At 40.5% G+C, this 25,452-nt stretch overlaps 1 protein-coding gene across 1 annotated transcript; it reads left to right on the forward strand.

Moving 5' to 3' along the window:
* The first annotated feature begins 1,587 nt into the window (after nt 1-1,587).
* ANKRD22 (ankyrin repeat domain 22) lies at nt 1,588-25,225 on the forward strand. Its single transcript, XM_081189847.1, has 6 exons — nt 1,588-1,789; nt 10,114-10,309; nt 14,239-14,342; nt 15,491-15,568; nt 16,282-16,380; nt 24,793-25,225. The coding sequence occupies exons 1-6, from the start codon at nt 1,769-1,771 to the stop codon at nt 24,868-24,870; spliced, it is 576 nt and encodes a 191-aa protein (XP_081045973.1). The 5' UTR covers nt 1,588-1,768; the 3' UTR covers nt 24,871-25,225.
* Nucleotides 25,226-25,452: the final 227 nt, after the last annotated feature.

Consider the following 25,452-nt stretch of genomic DNA (forward strand, 5'->3'; position numbering starts at 1 on the left):
CTTGTGTACTAAACAAAGGACATAATTATAGACTGGCTTGGTTAGACTGGAGGTGTCAGTTCTCACCTTCCATATAAGCAGTAGCAACCAATTCCTTTTTGCTAAGCCGAAAAAACCCACCAAGTTTTCCCCACCCCATCTGAGTGATGACTGAAACCTTTTTAGTTCCATATAGTAGTTCCCTAGGAGAAGGTGGAAAGGCCTTGATCAGTGCAGCCTTGGGGCAGATCAGCTCCTCCTCACTGGGCTCACACTCAAGAGATGATCTTGTAAATATAAATATGCAAGAGTACCAGGGTGGGACTGCTGAACTTGTTTTGCAAGACCTAAGAGGGTTTTGTTGTAGCATTAATAAATCTGTGCTCACTCCACAGTGAAAATGAGCAACCAGAACCTTTGCCAAACTCAACAAGAAATCATCACATCATTGAATTGTAGAGTTGGAAGCGACCCCAACTGTCATCTAGCCCAACTCCCTGCAATGCAGAAATGTCAAGCTGAAGTTACTTTCAGAAAGTATAGTCAGGATAGTACCCTATAGATGTAGACTACAACTCCCATAATTCCCAACCATCATCAATGTTGGATGGGGCTGATGGATTTGTATTCCAGCAACACCTGGAGGGAACTACCGTATTTTTTGCTCTATAAGACTCACTTTTTCCCTCCTAAAAAGTAAGGGGAAATGTGTGTGCGTCTTATGGAGCGAATGCAGGCTGCGCAGCTATCCCAGAAGCCAGAACAGGAAGAGGGATTGCTGCTTTCACTGTGCAGCGATCTCTCTTGCTGTTCTGGCTTCTGAGATTCAGAATATTTTTTTTCTTGTTTTCCTCCTCCAAAAACTAGGTGCGTCTTGTGGTCTGGTGCGTCTTATAGAGCGAAAAATATGGTATATTGCTATTCCTACAATATTTAGAGGATGCAGATGGCTAAAAGTAAATTGCCTGTTAGCACAGTACAAAGATGCCCCCATGGATAAGATGCCCCCTATTTTGAGGTACTCAGATTTAAGAAAAAGGGGAGAGATGTATCTGTGTATAAGACGCCCCCTAATTTTTTACATCATTTTTTAGGAAAAAACCCTAGTCTTATACATGGGAAAATATGGTAATTCTCGTGCAGAAGTCACAATTTTTGAATGAGTGCCTGGGCAGAGGTGTGTGTGTGTGTGTGTGTGTGTGTGTGTGTGTGTGTGTGTATTTGTGTTTGGCATTCATGTGCATTACGTTTTGTCTGCAGCTGCTCGTATCTCCTCAAATAACAATGTAATCATTCTGCCATTTCTGGTTTTACAGTTTCATTCTCTTTTGCTAGTTTGGTCCTCTTTAAAGACACATTGTATGAACTGAAAGAGCTTTTAATGTTTCTGTTGCTTTTATTTCAACAGCTTCCTTTAAGGAAACCTCTAATTTATGTTGCCAAACTGACAAGAGTGAGCCAACTCTCTTTCTGTTGTAACTTGTACTACTGAGATGTGGGAATCTTTCTGCAAAGCAACACTCACCTCTGCCTCACTGGGCAGGGCCTCTAAGCACACCATTGGCTCTCGGTGTGACTGATTAAGAAAGCCAACTTGCAGCCAACAGTAGGAAGCACTTGGGAGCTGAGTACTGTACAATACTTGAGCCTGTTTGCTGCTCAGAGTGCTCGGTTGAAGGACTTTGCAGGTTACATTTTCATCAAATCGAAGGACAATACAAAGTCAAGAGCCTGCTAATCCACGAAGGAGCAGAGGATTCCAGCCAGAATCCCAATATACAAAAAAGCCATGGGGATATTATACTCACAGGTATGTAAGGCGTTTCCTAGTCTGCTAGAATACAACAGAAGTCTAGCAGGTCTGTTTCAAAGGATTTATAAAACCTTATTTAAGTGCTTCCTCAAGTGTAACTTTAAAAGTGATCTGAGGGTGTAGGGCATAATCATAGTAGGTCTAATAACCAGTTTTTCATACAGTGAATTAGATTACAGATATCAAGGGCAGGTATTTGAAGGAATGTTGTGGTTTATGGCAGCTAAACAGCATGAACTGGGCATTCTTTCCCAGAGTCCTCAACATGGATATTTCTGTAGATGTTTGTTAATGAGAGGGGTGGGGGAATGGTGAAAAGCAATGCTTTTTCCTCATGCGCACCTCACATTAGACCCATCCTGTAGCTTAGTTCAAGTCCTGGCCTGTGAACCTTAATGAAACAAGCCACACACACACACACACACAAAAATGTCCTCATTTAAAAAAGAAGAAAAAACTGTAATAAATTATAGTTATTTTATTTTATAAAATGTATATAATGCTTGATGGGGAGGGAATCCAGTGGGTTGTTTTTTTAAAAAAACACCAAACTATATATTTAAACAATTGTGTAATTTTGCGTCAGCTATCTGTATACATTTGTAAAAATATTGCCCCCTATTAATGAACTTAGACAGTTGAGTGCTGATAGACAGGGAGTCATTAAGAAACAGCAGGTGGTGTATCAGCATTCTTTGGAGAAGCCCAAAATATGCAGAGACATTAAATGTTTAAAACAAAAATCAAAGGAGGGAAACAGTAACCCCAGTGACGTCCAGGAGCCCTGGAATGTTGAGTATCATTTGGAAAAGAAAACCAGAAAACTGTGGAGCAGCAGCAATGCATGGGCTTGCCTGAACCTCTTTCAGCTTGTAATATCCTGGGGGAGAGCATGCCTGTCTGCCTGGGACCCTGAACCAAAGCATTCCTGTTAGAGGGTGTGAGAATACAGTATACATTTAATCCCAGATTTAGAGAAAAACTTATTGGTGTTTGCGATTTTGGGGTGTAGCACTACTGCACTGCTCAAGAAAAACCTGTTTCTACATTTTAAAGGATCATTATCTAAATGTACAGCATGTGAAGAAAATGTGAATGCATGTTAAATGGGAATGGGAAGAAGACATTTCTGACGTGCACACAGATGAGCCAGTTGTCATGTCTGGTTGGATAGCATTCCATTTCAGGGAATGATCTGGGTTTTTTAAATCTAGTCTCTGTGTTCTTTGTTTTACTCACACATTTTATTGCAATACAAAAGGCAGACGGCCAGGTTTGTTTGTTTTTACTGGAGGTGCATAATACATGCATTCCTGTATAAGGCATTACTGCCTTACTTCCTTGTGGGTCACAACTGCCTTCAGAACCCCAGCATGTGTCTCTTATGTTCAGGACCACCTGGTGAGGTTAGAGCTCTTCTGATCAGTAGATCCACTCTTATTGTTTGTTTAGACTCCTGCTCCCAACTTTACAAACCTCCTTCTTCCCATATCTGTTTCCTCCTGCTTTGATAATGCTTGCCCTTCACTTTTATTCAGCTACAATCTTGCCCCTCTTAACATTGCAGCTGATAGTATTTCTCCTTATTCATGCTTTTAGTCAATGCCTTGGGCCTGTCTCTTGTTAATTTTCTAGGGTTGTTGTTGTTGTTGTTGTTTGTTATTTGACTCTGCTTGTCACCCCACCTTCTCCATTTCACACTCATTCACACATACACATTCCCTTTCTGTCCTCCATTCCCCCACTGTTGCACTCTCGTATGTCCGACTCCCACTCTACCCAGAGAGTAGAGGATTGGTGAAATTGGTCCCTGCTGGGGGCACAGGCCCAGCAAGGGTGCAAAAATCACCCCAGAAATCTGTTTCCAGTTGTCTGTGCAAGGCTGTGAGTTTTGACAAGAGCTGGGAGCTAAGTAGTAAGTGAAATGGCAAGGTAGACCACTGGAGACTATGGAGTGTTTGGCATATAGGAGTTTGGTGATGTGCTGCCACTGTTGCAGTGAGATCAAACATGAAAGATGTTTCCCATCCTTCTTGCACCATGGCCCAAAGGCATGTGAATGTTTTCACTCTTCCTCCTTGCCTGTCTCTCACTCTGGATGCCTTGAGTACTTGGGCCATGTAAAATGTAGGAATTTCTAATGTGACTATTGTGGTGAAGTGATTTTTTGCCCCTGGGGGACTGTGCCAATACAGTTGCTTGCCAAGGGTGCAAGGGATCCTATGTATGCCTCTGACCCTACCTTCACACTAGGGATGTGAGAAGGCCACAGTTTCCATTCTGACCTGTATTTGTCACAATCAGCACCGTCTCTTTTCTACTGCAGTTCAGCTTCCGCAAAATACCACATTATTCATCTCACAGTGTGCATGGAGTGTTAGGGGAGGGGTAGTACCTCTGGTGGGGGGCATGTCCTGCTCCTTCTTAGGTAGTTTGTCCACCTTTGGTTCCCACTCTGAACTCAGCTCTCACCTGTGACTCCTAGACATCTGAAGGCAGCCCTGTATCAGGAAGTTTTTAATGGTTGGTGCATTAGTATGTTTTATATATTCTGTATGCTGCCCAGAGTGGCTGGGGAAACCCAGTCAGATGGGCAGGGTATAAATAATAAAATTATTATTATTGTTGTTATAGAAGCTGTCAGCATGCGACAGCATCTGCTCCCTAACAAACTGCTTTGACTGGCCAGCTAAACCAGGTGAGGGTAGCCAATGGGTCTCAAACACTCAATGAGTTAGGGACTTTCCTTGCATGTGAAGACAGGCTCTGGCAGATTGAGTGGACAAGACTAACAACCAAGAAGGCAGTTTCTGCATGTGCTGGAGAGGGAAGTGAGGGGCAGATGGGGCTCCTGAACCTGGGAAGGTAGCCTATCTAGGAGAAGGAAAGTTCTGATTCTAAATTTCTGCTGCCTTGCCGGATATCTTCAGGAGAAGAAAAAGCTGAGGAGTAAAGCCTATACAAATGTTATGTACTGAGCTGAATAGGATCCAAATTGCGGCAGTCTGATTGGTCCTAGAACAATAGGATCCAGAATGCAGGAGTCTGATTGGTCTGCAGGAGCCACCCAATCCAACTCCAGGTGGAAGTGAATCCGCAACCTGATTGGCCTACAGGAGAATCCCGGAATTAGCCAATCATGTGGGGCTCATTGTGTAAATAATGTATATAAAACAGACAGTTCGGGGGAAATCCCATTCCTCGCTACTATGAGCTGAATAAAGAGCATGAAATCTACACTCGACTCCGAGTATATTTTAACAAATCTGGAGTGGAGTCCTAACAGAGTTGGATGGCACCTTCTACATTTCCATCTGGCACCTCCTGCAGCCAAACTGGTGCCTAATGTATTGCTCTGCTTTACTTTGGACCACATCAGCAAGCCTTGGGGGGGGGGGGTCTTGTTGTTTGGGAAGCCCAGGATCTCTACACATACTGCCCAGGCTTGTGTCACAGGGAGGCCACTTTGGTGCTGCTATATAACACAGTGGTTTGACTTCACCCCTGGAGGTACACTCCATTGTCTCTCGAGACAGACGGATGCCAGCAACAACATCTTGCCATCCGCTATTCAATGTAAGTTACATAACCTCTTACGTAACTTACCTTGATTTCAATGTAAAGGAAATGTCAAAACAGTGTGTAAAAGAATTACATCTCCTAAAAATAATTTGTTTGGCTGATTTCCATTCATGACCACAGATGAACATGCGAACTGCAGCAATTTCAGCTCCCTTTTCCATTTTCACCAGAATGGTCTGACTTCCCTACTTCATTCACATGCTGCCTTTTGCTTTTCTTCTCTCTCATGAGCTTCCATTCATCCTCATTCTTTCTGCTGCCAACTCTTTTGCTGACTCATCCTTGCCTGTATTTTGGTTCACCAGTTTCCCCTTTTCTTCCTTGGTAGTTGGGACCTACACCCGTTGTGTTTTTCACCCCACTTCTTTTTTAATAATAATTTTTATTTGATTTTACAAATTCATCCATACTCAAAATCACAAATAATAAAAATTACACAAGATTCTTTTAAATCTCTAGACTTCCCTCTGCCCCTTTGTGGGTTCTTTAGTTAACTTCTTCAACTGCATACTATAAGCCCTCCTAATTTTCCAGTCCTCCATTATGTCCAAAGTCTATGTAACATTGCAAGAGTTATTTAAGACCTGCCAAAGAGTTCAAGTGTTTACAGTGGTCTGTCAAATATAATATAAATTTATCCCATTCTTTGCTGAAGTTTTGGTCCTCCTGGTTTCTGATTTTCTCAGCCATTCTTGCCATCCCTGCATAATCCACCCCACCTTTATCCTTTATCAGGCTGAGTAGTAGCGCATCCCCAGTGCCCCACTATGTCACATTCAAATGGACTGCCAGTGCCTCACTGCCATTTAGGGAAGCCTCTGTAGGGGCATCCCCTCATAAAGTGTTTAAATCACATGCTATTACTATAGCATATAAAGTAGTGACCATGACAAAAGTTCATAAGAATGCCCTTTTTTGTATTTTAATCTTAAACCTATGCAAGAGCTGAATATTGAAGCTTGCTGGCAGCTAAATGATTCCAAGTGAACTACAAATCAGCTCTCATATCGTCCAACATTTTTTCAATGAAAATAGGGACGTCCCATTCCATAGTAATAATAATTGTAATAATAATAATTTTATTATTTATACCCCACCTATCTGACTAGGTAGTCCCAGCCATTCTGGGTGGCTTCCAACATATATAAAAGGATAAAAAATTATATATATACACTTCCGCCAAACAGGACTGCCTTCAGATGTCTTCTAAAGGTTGTACAGTTACTTATCTCCTTGGCTCAGGGTTCGCATAGCCATATACCCTCCAGCAATTCTCCGGTGAAAATAGGGATGTCCCAAGAAAAAGTGGGACATTCCAGGATCAGTAAGAAACTGGGACGGTTTCTGCAAATCTGGGACTGTCCCTGGAAAATAGGGTCTGAGCTCTGACTAGTGTAATAAATATACTTTAAAAATGCTCTTTTAGTAAATTCCCTTCAACTAAGATTGAAGACAGATGACTCCATAGTTTGTCAGTGACCAGCAGTGAAGCCTGTTGAGTTGCCAAAGGTATTGTACTACTTTTTGGTTCACGGGCCTTACTGCTTCTCTGATGCAACCCTGCTGCCCTTCCAGATTTGGACCTGAGTGTAATATGTATTACACATGTGAGGAAAGAGGATGTTCTGTTGCTGTTGCTGTTGCTGTTGCTGTTGCTGTTACTGTTACTGAACAGCACCTTGGGAGATGAGGGGTGATCAGGGAATCTGATATTTGCAAATTCTGAAAGGGAGCCTGAGTCCCAACATGTGGGATCTGTGAAAGCCAGTGTATAAATGACTTCTGGCTGATTCTAGTCTGGGACAGTGTAGTGCTCTGCTGCTGTCTTGGAACTTCAGCTCCCATCAACCCCAGCCGGAAGCCCCCATGATAAAGCATGATGGGAGTTGTAGTTCACCACATTTGGAGGGTCACTACATTGGCTATCCTTGTCCCAGACTAATGTGCCAGGAATGGCTCCCCCCCCCACGAGGTTCTGCAGTTCCCAAATGTCTCCCAAAGAGTTTTCATCTCCAAATTTCTTTTGAAATGTGTGTTTTGAGAGAAAAGACATTTACAAATCGACAATGATTTAAATAAACACTTTAATGTATTTTAAAAAATACAGTATGTCACAGGTTAATCCATGGCAGGGCAGAGGATAGATGTGAAAGCGAGAGAGACAAAAAATAGACTGATGCTACTTCAGCCCCCACTCCCTGAGCTACTCTCAATTCTTCTTTCTCCAGACTTCCATATGTATTGTTTTTGTGCTTGCACGGTGAGCTCAGGTGGCTTTTGAATCCAGTCCATCTGAATACGTAGTATGCATTCTCTCACTACTTTCTCAGTCTTCTTACTGCTTGTGAAAGTTAATGATAAACTAGTTTGTCTGTAAGATGCCACAGCACTCCTCCTCTTCCTGCTGCTACATACAAAGGTCTGTTTCAGGTGCCACATGGGTGCCAGAATTCTTGTATGTGAGATGAACAAGGAAGCACACGAGATGTCTTAGTGTCAGGTGTTTCAGCTGTGACTCCTGCAGGTTTCCTTTGAATTCAGCCAATGGTGATTAATCTGCTAGCACCACTCTGTGGATTTAAACTGTGACTGCAATTTTGAATGCCATGTGACTCTCTCTTTAGCTTCTCCTCACTTAGAAACATTAGGTGGGGTGGGAGGCTTTTGCTTTATATTTTGCTTTATAGGAGTTGAGTATACAGTATCATCTTATTTTATGGCACTCAGAATATTCTGCACTCCCTCCATCAAAACTCAGGTGTAAATACATGTAAATGCAGAGTCTTTACGAAGTAAGCCATATTTCACAAAGACACCACGGACTCATCCATCATAAGCAACAAGAACAAAGGGTTGGGGCTCCAGATAAATATTACTGTGTACCTCATGTGGAACGCCCTCCCACCAGATGTCAAGGAGATAAAGAACTACCTGACTTTTAGAAAACATCTGAAGGCACTCCTGTATTGGGAAGTTTTTAACGCTTGGCGTTTTATTATGTTTTTATATATGAGGGAAGCTGCCCAGAGTGGCTGGGGAAAACCCAGCCAGATGGATGGGGTATAAATAACAAAACAATTGTTGTTGTTGTTGTTGTTGTTGTTTATTACAATTAACTGTTGAGGATTATGTCTAAAGACCAGAGAATGTACAAAATCTGCTGATATATGCACATTCACTAGCACATGTGCTTTAAATGTACAATGTACAGCCGTGGCAGACACAAAAAACAAAACTCGATTTGTTTTTGGGTTAGGCATTGGTGTTGAAACAGGAATTCAGAAGGAAGCAAGTCTGACACATATTCCCCAAATTCCCAAATGAGCCACGACTATGGCAGTTTCCCTTTGAATGGAGGCTATAAAGAGTAATCTGCTAGCCCCACTCTGTGGATTTAAATTGCAACTGCAAGTTAAACTGTGTGGGCAGATCTACTCCAAACATTTCTATCAAGAAGTGGTGGTAGTGGAGTTGCATTTGTGTTTTTGCTTTACTTGTGTTGATTATGCAATCCAAAGTAGCAGCTTCTCATCTGGTTTTGCTCTCTATTCTGCTATATTTAAGTCTGCATGCGTTCCGAAAACTTGTGTGGTGGTAAGGGTGTTTAGTAGTATGGGTGTACAGTGGTGCCTTGCAAGACGAAAATAATCCGTTCCGCGAGTCTCTTCATCTAGCGTTTTTTTCGTCTTGCGAAGCAACCCTATTAGCGGTTTAGCGCTATTAGTGGCTTAGCGGCTTAGAAAAAGGGGGGGGGGAGCGAAAAAAATCACAAGACTCACAAGACCTGCGAAGCAAGCCCATAGGGAAATTTGTCTTGCGAAGCGCATCGAAAAATGGAAAACCCTTTCGTCTAGCGGGTTTTTCATCTTGCGAGGCATTCGTCTTGCGGGGCACCACTGTATGTTCTGTAACAATTTTATTTCATGTGGGGCAGTTCACACTGTGGCGCTGGGGGTTAAACCACTGAGCCTAGGGCTTGCCGATCAGAAGGTTGGCAGTTGGAATCCCCGTGACAAGGTGCGCTCCCATTGCTCAGTCCTAGCTCCTGTTAACCTAGCAGTTCTAAAGTATGCCAATGCAAGTAGATAAATATGTATCGCTGCAGCGGGAACGTAAACAGCATTTCCGTGCGCTCTGGCTTCCGACACGGTGTTCCATTGCACCAGAAGTGGTTAAGCCATGCTGGCCACAAGACCCAGAAAACTGTCTCTGGACAAACGCTGGCTCCCTCGGCCTGAAAACGAGATGAGAGCTGCACCCCACAGTCGCCTTTGACTGAACTTAACCACCCAGGGGTCCTTTACCTTTACCTTTTTTATCACACTGTAGTGAAGGTGAGTTTCAGCTGCCAGTGAAGTGTTCATTTGTCTACTCTGCTGCACACCCAGACTCCTCTTAAGCTTCGCCATGTTGGAAATCTTACACAGCTACATTCATGGTGATGGACTTTCCTTCCTCGGAGGTTTCTCAGAAGAGGCTGGATGATTATTTGTCATGTGTGATCTAGTTGAGATTCCTGCATTGCAGGGAGTTGGACTAGTTGACCCTCAGGGTTCCTTCCAACACTACAATTCTATGAAGGATCTAGATGTGCGGTTTTGTAGTAATCTGGTTAGGGTAGATGGAAAGCTCTCTGCATGCTCATGTCTGGTCAGCAAAACACCACAAGTCTAAGTCTACGTTTGTTAACCTAAGACACTTTGTTGAACTGTCTTCATTTCCCACTTCTTCTTCTGCAGCCCATTTGTCAGGCAGCTTATAATAATGACTTCAATGAACTGCAGCTCCTTCTGGAAGAAGACAGCAGTTATTTGAACGTCCAGGACAGCTTTGGAGGAGACACACCATTGATTTGTGCCTGCAAAAAGGGGCACAACAGAATTGTCAGTTATCTTCTGAAAATGAATGCTGATGTAAACATAAAAAATAAGGCAAGTCTCAGCAAACGTATACCCAGTGAGGTCTTCCTTTAAGTTACTAAAGTCATTATGTGATCTATACCTTGAAGTGGAGGGGGTAAGTTTCTCACTCATTATTTGATTAGCTTAACATCCTCAAATATCCAGAAAAAGATAGATGCTATTATCCACTTTTCCCATAAATATTTTTTTTGTGCTCAGACACAGCTTAGACATTTGGTTTATTTTATTTTTTAAATAATTTTTATTGAATGATTTTATGTTACAAAAAAACAATACAGCCATGCTACCACTAAATATAATTAAGAAATAAAAATTACATACATTGATATTTAGTTTGTTATTTGTTATTTACCGTCTTATTTCCTCCCAAACATTGCATACAACAACACACATATGTGCAGACACCCACACACCCACACCCGCAAACAAAATGATAATAATGAAAGTAAATATTTTTCCACTTTTATCTTCCAAAATCTTTTCTTCAACTTTGACTTCCTGTCAAGTCCCTTTGCATATGTTTTATCTTACATTTGAATGTACACAAAACAATAAACCTTTCTGTATAATTTTTCTAATACATTCTGAAAACATAATAAATCCTTAATTGTTATCCACCTCCTTTTAGTTCCTTTATCACTCGAATGCTAGCACGGAGTCAAAACTATTATTATATTTTTGAACATATCTTCTATATAACCATCCCATTTTTCTGCAAATTTTTGCTTTGAGTTTCCTCTGAGTTTGCTAGTCAGTTGAGCCGTCTCCACCAATTCCTGTAATTTGATTTGCCAATCTGTTATTTTTGGAACCTCGTGATCTTTCCATCCTTTGGCCACAAGTATACAAGCCGCTGTGGTTGCATACAAGAATAACTCTCTTAGATTTTTGGGGATCTCTTTATCTATAATACTTAATAGAAATGCCTCCGGTTTTTTAGTAAAAGTTATCCCCATCATCTTTTTTAGTTCATCGTATATTTTTCCCCAAAATTTTTAAATCTTTTCACACGTCCACCACATGTGGATCATGTCACCGTTATTTCCTCCACATCTCCAACAAGCATTCGCCAAGTTTTTATACATTCTTGATAATCTGGAAGGAGTGAGGTACCACCTATGAGCCATTTTCATCATGTTCTCTCTTATATTATAGCTGGCTGTAAATTTCAGATTTACCTTCCATAAGTTTTCCCAATCTTTTAGCATAATTGGACAGCCCACATCTTGGGCCCACTTTATCATTGAAGCCTTAACCTCCTCATCCATTACTTCGTAGTCTAAAAGAAGTCTATACATTTTTGAGATTATTTTAGTTTTACTATTCAGTAATTCTCTTTCAAATCTTAAAGGCTCCTTTTCAAAACCTATCTGCTTATCCTGTCTGAACATTTCATTAACCTGGAAGTAATCTAGCCAACTAGAAAAGTGATCTTTTATTTTCTCATAACTTATCAATATTAGTTGACCCTCCTCCTCCCTTAATATTGTGTTATACGTTATCCAGTTCTCTTTTATGTTATATATATATTTTTAACAGCGATTGCTTCTAATGGAGAGTTCCATCTTGGGGTTTTCTGTTCCAAATATCTTTTGTATTTTTCCCACACCTTATATATAGCATTTCTTATTATATGATTTGAAAAACTACGGTGCGCCTTTATTTTCCCATAATTAAGATAGCCATGCCATCCAAAACGGGTGTCATGACCTTCTAAATCTAAAATATCCCGATTTTTAAATAAACACCAATCTTTCAACCAGAGAAGACATGAGGCTTCGTAATATAACTTCAAATCCGGTAACCCGAAGCCACCTCTTTCTACAGTATCTATTAATATCTTATGCTTTACTCTTGGTCTTTTACCATTCCACAAAAATTTAGAAATTTCTTTTTGCCACTTGTCAGTAGTGCTGGTCTTTCCTATAATTGGAATTGTTTGGAATAAAAAGAGTAGCTTTGGTAAGACTATCATTTTAATTACCGAAATACGGCCCAGGAATGATAAATTTAAGCTTGTCCATGTCTCCAACTGTCTTTTGATATCTTTCCAACAATTTATATAATTATCTTCATACAAGTTAATATTCTTTGGTGTTATCCTTAATCCTAAATACTTGATTTTTGGGTAGATTTTAATTTGTATTATTTTTTCTAATTCTGCTTTTTCATCTGGCAACAAATTTTTAACTAATAGTTTTGTCTTGTTTAAATTCAGTTTGAGCCCCGCAACTTTACCGTAGCCATATATTATTTCCAACGCCTTTGTTATACTCTGTTTTGGTTGCTCTGTAGTTATAATTAGATCGTCAGCAAATGCCCTCATTTTGTAACTTCTATTACCCAGCACAATCCCTTTTATATCTTTTTCCTCCCTAATTTGTTTACATAAAACTTCCAATGTTAATATAAAAATTAAGGGGGATAGTGGGCAACCTTGTCTGACCCCTTTACTGATTTCACACTCCTGTGATAAATTTCCATTTATTATGATTTTAGCTTTTTGTTTTGAATATATTGCTTCAATCACTTTTATATACTGCATACCAAAATCCATATGGTTTAAAAGACCTTTCATAAATTTCCAGGAGTCCCTATCGAAAGCTTTTTCAGCATCTATGGCCATTAAGACTGCCTTCTTTTCTATTCTTAAGTCTAAATAATCTAATAAGTTTATAATGTTCCTAGTGTTGTTATAAATGTGCCTCCCGGGCAAAAAGCCAGCTTGGTCATTGTGTATAATCATCTGCAAGACCTTTTTTGATCTTTTGGCTAATATATTTGCATATAGTTTATAATCGTTATTTAGGAGTGCGATAGGCCTATAGTTGTTAATAAGTAGATTGTCCGTTCCCTGTTTTGGAATTAATGCAATAAGGCTGCCTTTCCATGAGTCATTTGGTTTAAAGAAGGTATATCTGAACAAAATCTTTCTCACATGCACAGTTCTTATTCACAGAATAAAATCAAAATATAAAACCACAAAATATATAATAAAAATAAAAATAACAACAACAACCCAATAACAACCCCCCCAAGAGCCACATTTTAAAAGGGCATAGGATGTCAATCAAATCAACCAAAGGCCTGGTGCCTAAAGGTGTATAATGAAGGTGCCAGGCGAACTTCCCTGAGGGGAGCATTCCACAGATGGGGAGCCTCTGCAGAAGAGGCCCATTCTCATGCTGCCACCCTCTGTACCTCTCAAGTAGGAGGCACATGAAGAAGGGTCTCAGAAGATGATCTCAGAGTCCAGGTAGGCTCATATGGAAAGAGGCAGTCCTTGAAGTATTGCAGTCCTGAACCCTTTAAGGCTTTATAGGTCAAAACCAGGACATTGAATTGGGCCCGGAAACTAATTGGTAGCCAGTGCAGTCAGACCAGGATCCGTGTAATATGTTCAAACCATCTTGCTCTGGTGGGCAACCTGGCCTCTGAATTCAGCACTAGCTGAAGTTTCTGAACTGTCTTCAGAGGCAGTCCCATGTACAATGCATTGCAGTAATCTAACCCTGAGGTTACCAGAGCATAGACAACAGTAGTTAGGCTATCCCTGGCCAGATAGGGGCGTTGCTGGGCCACCAGCTGAAGCTTATGGAAGGCACTCCAGGCCACTGAGGCCACCTGAGCCTCCAGCAACAGTAAAAGATCCAGGAGTACCCCCAAGCTATGAACCTGCACCTTCAGAGGAAGTGTAATCGCTTCAAGAGCATGTTACCTCCCACTCAGCTTGTCTAGGGGACCACTTATCTGGATTGAGTTTCAGTTTGTTGGCTCTCATTCAGTCCATTACCAAGGCATATTTCTCATAGGCAATTTCTAATAGAGAAAAAGAAGTGAAATGTGCCCCAAATATGTCTAACATACTCTGTGTATAAAATGGAAGGGAATTGGAGCTATTTGCCTAATATAATGCGAGTTCTTCTGCTTCTCTCTAGAAAGAAAGAACATGTTTACATTACGCTGTCAAAAAACGGTTCAGCTTCCTTGACTACCTGCTCATTATCATCTTAATGCCTGTTATGCTTCTTGGGTATCTGCTCATGGTAAGTTCAGCAAAAGAATGAAAATAGCATCTATATATACCAGCCTTCACAAAGCTTCACCAACCTGGTGACATTCAAACAGCATGGCCACCTTGTCTGGGATTGATGAGAGTTGTAGTCCAAAATATCTAGAGGACACCAGGTTGGTGAAAGCTGTAAGATATCAGCAGATCTAGGGGAGCATATCTGGTTTGGTAGCACCAGGCACAGAACTTCTGGGCTGCCACAGTTATGACAGCCAATAGAAGGCGAGAAGCAGGATGCTGGATTTTGGCATTGCACATGGTGCCACTGAAATTTGAGGTGCCAAGGTTCCTCACTGGCCCCACACCCCATTTTCTGGACGTATTTTCTCTCACAACATACTTTATGGGCCCAACTATTACTTGTGCTCCCTTGCTCTAAAAGGTAAATCAACTCAACTGGGTAATCCCATTGTCTCACTCTCAGAACAGAAAGAAAGTATACATATATTGGTTTGTAGCCATTAGATATCAACCTTGGCTTGTGTGCCAAATATATCAAACTTGACCTAAGTGATCCTCATCCTTGGCATACCAGGGCCCCTTCAATTATTTCCAAAAGCCAGTGTGCACCCATAGGCCTTGAGTGATTGTTACATGTGGCAATAGAACTTGTTTTCTATGGTTGACTATGCATTCTAGAAAGCCACAAAGCCAATTACAGCTTCCTAGCAAATAGGCATGCACATGACTTTTTTTTTAAAAAAAGAAATGTACATGCTTCTCACACAGAATTTATGTAACATGATGTAGTGCATTCTTGTAACTGCAAGTACAATGCACAGAAATGAATGGAGCCCACTTCACAGTATACCTGCATTGATGCTGAGTTGTAGTCACCTGATGGTGACATGTGAATTTAGTGAATTTAGACTAATTTACCTTGCATATTAAACTTTGATCGCTACAGACTGCATTCACTAAGTAACTGCTTATTTCAGTGGTGAAGGCTAGGGGGAAACAAACATTTTGATACCATCTTGCTGATAAAATGTTTAAAAAGTTCCACATCATGAATAGAAGTACCGGTAAGTTTTCTTTGTTGCACAACTCAGTATGAGAGTTTTCTCATTGTGAATATAAACTGTCATTCTAACAATGCCCCATTGCCCATCTGTGGAACAGGTATCCAGAAGTAAGCAGAATGAAAATCTTATCAAGATGCTACTTAGAGCTGGTGTCGATGTTAATGTTACAGATGATGTAAGTGGACATATATATCCTTGGAGGATTCTAGGACAACGATATAGTGGGAGCCCCAGCTCTTTGCACTAGGAGTGATCAAAAAGTCGTCTTCTTTTTTGGCAGTCACTTGTAGCTGAGTAAGATCATCTTCCATGAATATGGTCTTAATGGTGTGTCTGTAAGCAACTGTGGAGGCCAAAAGTATAACCATACCCAAAGAAGAGAGGGGGGTGTGTGGAAATATCCAGAGCAGGAAAAAACACATGTGGGGCATCCTCTGCAAATGTGTAGTTTGGACTCACAGTGGCCGTTAATTTAAATCATTTGTTTTCTATAGCACTTGTGGCACCCTACTCTGTTTCAGCAGCCCTCACTTACTAGTTGTAAGACAGTAACATGCATTCCTAATCATCACCACCATTCCATCAGGGTGCAAGTTGTTTTACAAAGTGTAAGAGGACAGGTCCACGTCCTAAGAAAGCTGAAGGTTAAACTTTGACACAGGGAAAACTGCAGAGGTTGGAGTAAACCATTAGGGGTTTATTGTTTGGGGTGGGGGGAGAGACCAAATCATTAGAAGCATAACACAGCTACAAAGTTACAAGGCTCACAGCTCTCCTTTCCTCTAGAAATAAAGGATGCATTAACAGAGAAGCATTAGGACATGACTGAAACGTCTGCTTCTATAATAATGCATATCTTTCCAAGGGTAATTGTTTGGTTTTTTTCAGTCAGGAAGGACAGCTCTCCACTATGCCTGTGAAATGAAGAACCCATCCATCGTTCCTCTACTTGTAGGAGCAGGTTCTGATCTCTCTATAAAGGACAAGGTAAGAAAGTCAGAGCTTAATACAGCTGTAGTTTTGACTGACTTTGACTAGGCTTCTGGTTCATCCTCTCTTCTGGATGGTACCAACTATCGTTGAGGGAGAACCTGCTGTCCCAAGTAGTTGTCCATTTCTAGAATGGCCAGCACTGCTTTGTCCCTCTGGAAGACCGAGGCTGTTCATCATTTGTTTCTCATGTAATTGATTGAGGAAAGCCTTGATGTTTGTATAGTTCCCATATATCAGGTATGGGGAACTACGGCCTGTCACTAGTTGTTGGACTCCCAACACCCCTGAGTCCTATCTATTGGCTATGCAGCTTGAAGTCCAACAATATCTGGAGAGCTTTATGTTTCTCATCCCTGATTTACATCTTGTAAACAATCTCAACCCTTGGGCATTCTAATTTAATTTTTACCATCTAAAAACATTCCACTGTAAACTGAAATGTGCAGCTGATTATGGGAGAGATGTAAGAGCTGGACCATGCAGGATTATACTATTCATTTTGAATGGATTTCTTTCCACACACTGTATCTGCTCTCAAGAGCATCTGCACCAGCTGAATTGGAGCCCTCAGAAATCCTTTTGTAAATTCACATAAAAATGACCATTCTCTCTTGGCCATGAATAATCTCAAATCCTCTGCAAGGTGAGCAATATTGCATTGCAGAATGAAGACACCAAATATTCTTTTTCCATGTTCAGAGACCCACAATACTAAGCTGTGCCTTTGTTGAGGAAAAGCATTTGACTTGTTTCCTTTTTGTGTGTGTTGTTTCTGTCATTAGCTTTTGTAAAAGCAGAAGTATTTTATTCCTTTGCACAAAGAATTAAGTGTTCATATTAGCAAGACTGGGAATATTTTGATCAAAATTGCTTGTCTGCAGTGGCAATTCTTTTGTACTGATCTCAAAATGGATAAACAATTGGGAATTATTAAGAGAAATCCCACTAATTTCAGTGGAGAAATTCTCCCTCACTCTAGAACCCATAGCTGGCGACAGCTGGCACAATCTGAAGTAGGAATAGGGGAGAAGATTGATTCTGTTCATTATTAAAGGTTAATCTATCCAATCTGCACTTTCTGAAAAAATGTGAGAGCTGAAATACAGCCACCCTTCAAAATTCTCACTAATCCATCTTTCAGTATTTCATGTTCAGTTTCTGTTAATTGATTCTCATGGGAACTTACAGATTCTGGCTTCACACAATTAACTCAAGGCAGTGTCAATTTACTCTTGGCAGAAAGCCAAGGTCTGCTTGACCTAGAAACTACTTACTCTGATTGGTTAACGACCAGCACTCAACTCTGTTATCTAGGAATGCTAGCACAGTTTGGTGTTAGGTGTGTTGAAGGAGAAGTGCTGTGTATGGTTGAGAGAGAGAGAGAAAGAAAGGATTTATTTTGCTTTGTTTTGTATGCAGAAACTCTGCTGGTTTTATTTTTCCTTTTAATAAATCCTGTAAATAGTTATTCTGAGTCTAGCTGACTAGTCATTTCCACCTCGACTAGCTTCTTCGCTGTGCAGGAAAACTCTGCTACGTTTGAGCTAAAGCCATTAGAGCTATGCCTGACACTTCAAAGTTCCATGATTTCATTCTCCATTATTTACAGAGATGCATATATTAGGGGAAAATGTATCTAAAAGTGTACCTAAAAGTTAATACAAGTGAAAATAACATACAAAAATGAATTATATTAGGAGAAATTGCTGGCAAAAATATGCATATTAAGTCAAAGCTGCATACAAACAAGTGCTTATTAGGAGAGATTCGTACTGAAATGCTGGTGGATTTTCATGAAGATTTTCCAGATAAATGTACAAATTGCCAAGCAATGTGGAGAACTGAATACAAGACTCAAAAACTTGAGGGAACTGGCTTCCGGGGGCGGCGCGAAACTGTAATGGCGGTCCTCTTCGGGCTCTGAAGAGGGGCTCCGCGGAAAAGGGTCGTTCGCTGCGGCATAGCGACGACCCATCAAGATAAACCACGGGTAGAGTGAGCCCGTGGCCGTGGGACTCGGCGGGCACCAGAAGCTGCTCCGAAAGCACAGAAGGGACCCCGTAAGGAGACCCGGAGTGAAGGAGGGGTAGCGGTGCTGTGAGTTCATCGCTCTTTCCGCGGAAGCGAAGCCGCGCGGCTGTTACAGATGAGCGCTGATCCTTCTTCCTAAAATCAACGCTAAACTGCAAGCAACATACCCGTGAGTAAAGGGGTTTAAAATTTGGCAAAGAAATTCGGTTAATTTGGCTGAAAGCGGGAGACGAGAAAAGGGAAGTCCGTCTTCCGACATTGCTGACAAGATCAAAGCAAGGCTTTTAGAAACGGAAGCATTTGAAACGGGACTTTGGGAAGCTTAAACTTTTTCGTGCTATAAAATTTGCCTTTTTTATTGAGCTCAAGGTGGAAATGGACATTGACTAAAAGAAGCAGCAGATGGTGACTTTCCTCCTATCTTTTTTCTTCTTTGGGCTGTATTTTTAAAGAGCCAGATTGTCGGGCTGCCAGAGAGAGAGACTGTGTCAAACTGCGGAAACAGTTGCAAACTGTGCTAGAAAGTAATTGTTACATTTGAGCAGAAAAGACTGATTGGGATACTGTTATAAGCACCTTTCGTGAAACTTTGTCGATTTATAAAAGGTGCTTTGGGAGATCTTGAATTTATGAAGGGACTTTTGGATTAACGAATTTATTGTTTTGAAACAATTTGGAACTTCAATGGCGGATTACTTCCTTCCTTGTCTTTGAAATCGGGTGGCACTCCCCCTACAGGGCTTTCGGATTACAAAATCCTGGGAACTGACTTTTGTTTTGAATTCCATCTCACTGGCTGTTTACTCCTGAATTTGTCTTTCCCATGGAACAATAGACAATTTGACCTTGAACATTGACAGATGTGTAATGAGTGGTGCAGGGAGAACAAGAGCGTCTAAAGCAAAGGAAACTAAAGAAGCTAAGGAAAAAGAAAAGGAAAAGGAAAGAAGACCAGCACAATTTGTACAAACAACATTGACCCAAGGACGCCGTTCGTCGGTTCCAGCTGTACTGGTGTCTCATAGAGAACAAGGGGAAATAACTGAGAAGTCCACTGAGGAAGATATGGCAGCAGGTGGGTCAGACACACTATTAAAACAAATATTGGAGCAACTATCAAGTTTAAATCAGAAGGTGGACGATCAGTCTGTGAAGATAGATAAAGCAACTTCCTCGATCCAAAAACTGACTGACCAAGTTTCCCAGCACACGCAAGCCATAGAGAAATTACAAGGAGCAACAGCGGAAAATCGAGAATTAGCTGGAGAAGCAATCCAGAAAGTGGGAGTCCTACAAAAAGAGGTTGAAGAAATAAAAGGAGAAGTTAGGCCCCTGCACAAACAGGTGGGTGAACAACAAGTCTATCTGTCAATGGTGGAACTGAAAAATCGTGAGAGCAACATCAAATTGAGAGGTATTCCAGAACTCGAGCAAGGAGATTTGATTGGATACTTAACACAGGAATTCTCGAAGTTCTGGGGTTTAAAGGAAGACACGGATTTTAAGATTGTCTCGGCATATAGATTGGGAAGACTGGTAAGGAAAGACAGATCCAGAGACTGCTTGATAATTTTAAGAACAAAGGAAGAGAGAGACAAGATCCTAGGCCTTCACTTCAAAAAAGCAATTGAAATACAAGACAAAAGAGTGGAAATTTACAGAGATATCCCGAGGCAGCTGCTGGACCTTAGAGCCACCTATACAGAATTAGCAAAATTGCTGAGACACAACGCAATCCCCTATAGGTGGGAGTTTCCACAGGGATTATCCTTCACCTACAAAGAAAGGAAGGTTAAAATAAGAACACCTGAAGATAACCAAAGGTTCCTTCACGACCACGGAGAAGATCTCCAAAAAGGAGCGGATTGGTTTCCAGTTTTACCAGCATCAGCACCGCCCGGAAGTGGGCCAACGCCTATACCTTCGGGATCTGAACAAAAGGAAGACACCCCATCTTAAGAACATCTTAAATAGAACAGGATGTCTCTGCAGCTACTTAGTTGGAACATAAATGGCGGGAATTCTCCGGAAAAAAGGAGAAGGATATTTCATATCCTAAAAAAAGAACAATTGGATGTAATATGTTTGCAAGAAACACATGTGACTAGGCTCCACAGGAAAGTATTAATTAATAAAAGACTTGGCCAAGAATTTATCTCATCAGACAAAGTTAAAAAAAGAGGTGTTGTAATTTATGCAAAGGAGAACCTGTCGCCAAAATTTTTATTTAAAGATGATCATGGAAGAATCCTCGCAATTGAAATTCAAACACAAGGGGAAAAGATTTTGATATTAGGAATCTACGCGCCAAATGATGGAAAATCAGAATTTTACAAGAAGCTGCATGAGACAATGATGGACTATTTGGACTATGCTAATATTATTGTGATGGGAGACATGAATGGGGTGGTGTCTACAAATATGGACAAATCCCAAAATCAAAACTTAACAACAGACGGCAGACTCCCTAAAACTTTCTTTGAAATGACAGACAATATGGACTTGATTGACATTTGGAGGACAAAGAACCCCTTGGGTAAAGAAGGAACTTTCTTTTCTGAGGCCCACTTGTCATGGACACGAATCGACCAAATTTGGATATCTAGAGGGCTGGCTCCGAAAACGAGAAAAGTGGAAATCTGCCCAAAAACCTGCTCCGACCACAATGCCATAAAAATGGAACTGAGACTTTTCCCAACTGGATCCTTCAGATGGAGAATGAATGACACCTTGTTAAGAGATCAAGAGATTGTGAAGAAGGCCCAAAAAACACTAAAGGACTACTTTGAAATAAATTTGAACACTACGGTGGAGAAAAGAACAATCTGGGATGCAAGTAAAGCTGTAATGAGAGGGTTTCTGATTCAACAGAATTCGATAAAAAGAAAGTATTGGAATGGAAAAAAAAGAAAAAATTTTAGAGAAAATAAGTGAAGGAGAGAAAAAATTGAGAACCAAACCGAAATCTAAAGAGGTGCTAAGAGAGATCAAATTTCATCAAGCACAATATTCGAAACTGATCAATCAAGAGATTGAGTGGAAAATCAAACAAATGAAGCAGAGATCGTTTGAATCAGCAAATAAATGTGGAAAGTTGCTGGCTTGGCAGCTGAAAAAAAGACAAAAGTTAAATACGGTTACAAATCTGGAGATTCAAGGAAAAATAGTTCAGAAACCAGAAGAAATAAGAAAGTGCTTCCACAGATATTTCAAAGAGCTCTACGCACAGGGGCCTCAGAAAGAACCGGAAATGGACCAATTTTTGGAAACAAATGGACTACCTAAAATAAGTCAAGATAAAAGATCAATTCTTAACAGCAAAATAACTCAACAGGAAATTGAAGGTGCCATCCAAAACATGCAGCTGGGCAAATCTCCGGGCCCGGATGGACTCACCTCCAAATATTACAAAACTTTGAAGGATTTCTTGATACAACCGTTGTTGGAGGTTTGTAACCAGATCATGGAGGGGAGGAAGGCACCGGAGACGTGGAAAGAAGCATTTATCACATTGATTCCCAAGTCAGAAAGGGAAAAGACCCAGCTTAAGAACTACCGTCCCATCTCACTCCTGAATGTGGATTACAAAATTTTTGCAGACATTTTAGCAAGTAGACTTAAAAATGTATTAAATGAAGTAATTCACAAGGACCAAGCAGGCTTTCTCCCTGGTAGACACATGTCGGACAATACCAGGAACATCATTGATATTTTGGAGCTGTTGCGAATTAGAAATACAAGGGCTGCTTTAATCTTTATTGATGCGGAGAAAGCATTTGACAACATTTCTTGGATGTTTATGAAGAAGAACTTGAAAGGGATGGGAGTGGGACGGGGGTTTGAAAATGGATTAGAAGCAATCTATTTAGAACAAAAAGCTAAACTGATAGTGAACAATGTGGTATCGGAGGAACTTCGAATTGAAAAAGGGACACGACAGGGGTGCCCTTTATCCCCTCTGCTATTTATTTCTGTTCTGGAGGTATTGCTGAATATGATTAGGGAGGACCAGCTGGTGCAAGGTATAGAGGTCGGAGCGAAACAATACAAACTGAAAGCCTTTGCAGATGACCTAGTCTTGACAGTACAGGAGCCAGTATCTAGTACAAAAAGAGTTTTGGAACTTATTTTGGAGTTTGGTCGGGTGGCGGGATTTAAGTTAAACAAACAAAAAACTAAGGTTTTGGTCAAAAATCTGACACCTACAGAGATAGAGGAGTATCAGAAAGAGACAGAGCTAAGTGTGGTTAAAAAAGTGAAATACCTGGGGGTATACTTGTCCACTAAAAATTTAAACCTTTTCAAAGATAACTATGAAAAATGTTGGTTGGAAATTAAAAAAGACTTGGATATTTGGTCAAGATTGAAACTTACCTTGTCAGGCCGAATCGCAGCTATAAAGATGTGTGTTTTGCCTAAAATGCTATTTTTATTTCAGACCCTTCAGGTCGTGGACAGAATGGAATGTTTTGGAAAATGGCAGAAGGATATTTCTAAGTTTGTCTGGCAGGGCAAAAAGCCCCGAATAAAATTTAAAATACTAACCGACTCAAAAGAAAGAGGGGGGTTTGCCCTGCCGGACCTAAGGTTGTACTATGAAGCTGCAGCCTTCTGCTGGTTGAAGGATTGGTTCCTGTTGGAAAACACCGATGTCCTAGATCTGGAAGGGTTTGATAATGTGTATGGTTGGCATGCATACTTGTGGTATGACAAGGCGAAGGTCCATAAATTGTTTAAAAATCATATTGTCAGAAAATCAATTTTTGCCGTCTGGTTGAAGTACAAGGATTTATTAGAAAGCAAGACCCCGAGGTGGCTATCACCTGTGGAAGCCAAGATTTCTAAAAAAAAGCCCAATATGGAGGCCTACTGGCCAAAGTATTGGGAACTGATTGAAAGAGTTGGAGATAACTGGAAGCTCCAAAGCCAGGACAAATTAAAAGGTAAGGTGCGAGATTGGCTACATTATGCTCAAATTCAAGAGGTATTTAAAATGGACAGAAAAGTGGGTTTCCAGTTGGAGAAATCGAAACTGGAGACGGAGCTGCTAGAACCAAAGACTAAGGTACTTTCGAGGATGTATGACTTGCTGCTTAAATGGAACACACAGGATGAGACAGTTAAATCTGCTATGATAAAATGGGCACAGGATGTGGGACACAACATTATGTCTGAAGACTGGGAAAGGTTATGGAACACCGGTATGAAATTCACGGCATGTAGTGCCTTGAAAGAGAACATTATGAAAATGGTATACCGGTGGTACATGACTCCAGTCAAGCTGGCTAAAATATATCATCTTTCTGATAATAAGTGTTGGAAATGCAAGGAGGCAGAAGGGACATTCTTTCACCTCTGGTGGACCTGCCCGAAAGTAAAGGCCTTTTGGGAAATCATACATAATGAGCTGAAAAAGGTATTTAGATATACCTTCTCTAAGAAACCAGAGGCCTTTCTCTTGGGCATGGTGGACCGGAAGGTGCCAAAGAAGGACAGAACCTTGTTTATGTATGCAACCACAGCAGCTAGGATTCTCATCGCTAAGTTCTGGAAAACACCAGATTTACCCACACTGGAGGACTGGCAGACGCAGTTGATGGACTATATGGAGTTGGCAGAAATGACTGGCAGAATCCGAGATCTGAGCGAAGAAACTATGGAGGAGGACTGGAAAAAATTTAAGGACTATTTGCAAAAACATTATAAGTTGTTTGAATGTTAAGATAGCGCACGATTAAGAAATGTTATGTTTCCGCAATTTATTTTAAGAAATGATAAAGTAAGTATTGATAGAAAAAACGAGAAATATTTGAAACAAATTATTATGTTTATTAAGAATGTTAAAACTAAATTACAATTTTTTGAAATTGGTAACATAATACATTTAAAGGTATAATAAGATGGGAAACAAGATAACAAATTGCTGAACTGGCTAGAACAATGAATGCAATGCTGAGAGGATGCGAGGAGGTCCAAAAGTGAATTGCTGAAAGATGTTAAGGAAAGTTTCATAACATTTTTTCTTGTTTTTATTTTTCCTTATATATATATATAAAAAATGTTTCTTGTATGTTGCCATGTAAACAAATTTGTTAATCTATGAAAAGAAACGCAATAAAAAATCTTTATAAAAAAAAAAAAAAAAACTTGAGGGAACTGAAACGGGGAAATCTTTCCATCCCTAATCTGAAGGAATTGCATTTCACACAAGAAGCCATAATCAAAGATTAGCCCTGTTGCTCAGCAATATCTATTCACACACACACACACACAGAGAGAGAGAGAGAGAGAGAGAGAGAGAGAGAGAGACAGACACAGAGGTACTACAGTCTTGAATTATTTTTATCGTTGCTTATTTTATCTCTTTTTTTCCAGGAAGGAGAGACTCCACTTGACATAGCAAGAAGATTAAAGTTCACCAACATAGAAAACATGTTAAGGAAGGATACTTAGGCCATAATGTGATGTTGTCAAGCCCGAGTCAGGGGAGGAATCTATGAGTGCAATAATAAGTCCCACAGCACTGACATGTTATAGTAACCTCATGTTTACAGCAGCTACCAAGTTTATACAGCATAAATGGACTGTGTTAAAATCTGCCGCTCCGTATGAATAGCTGATGTGACTTGACCAGAAGCACATGGTTAACATTATGAACATTAAGAGCTATTCATTATTTTCATTCCCCCTGTACCAAAGTATGTTTATAAAGAGTATGAACAATACTATTTATTTGATGTATACTATCTGTAGCAGTTGCAACTGGAAACAGATTAATCAGTAAAGATCTATTTTGTATTTATTTTTTTTTACACAAGGTGTGCTTTCTCAACTACATAGAATTAGAAAGAGCTGCCAATTTATGACATGGGCATCATAAATGGCAGAGCAAAGGGCTGTGTGGGCATGCCTCGGCAGGAGCAGAAAGCTTGGGAAGCTGAATATCTCTGTCTCTTCTACATTGTACTGTTCCCACTCCCAGTAGAAACAAAACCACACTAAGGACCTGGGAAGTAGGGTGATAAAGGAAGAGGG

This window comes from Podarcis bocagei (assembly GCF_964188305.1).
Source record: "Podarcis bocagei genome assembly, chromosome: 4".
NCBI lineage: Eukaryota > Metazoa > Chordata > Lepidosauria > Squamata > Lacertidae > Podarcis > Podarcis bocagei.

Excerpts from the sequence above, each read along its gene's own strand:
- ANKRD22 (XM_081189847.1), top strand. The coding sequence starts at position 1,769 with ATGGGGATATTATACTCACAG. Across the intron at positions 15,569-16,281 it reads ATGTTAATGTTACAGATGAT|TCAGGAAGGACAGCTCTCCA; the intron begins GTAAGTGGACAT and ends GGTTTTTTTCAG. Across the intron at positions 16,381-24,792 it reads ATCTCTCTATAAAGGACAAG|GAAGGAGAGACTCCACTTGA; the intron begins GTAAGAAAGTCA and ends CTTTTTTTCCAG.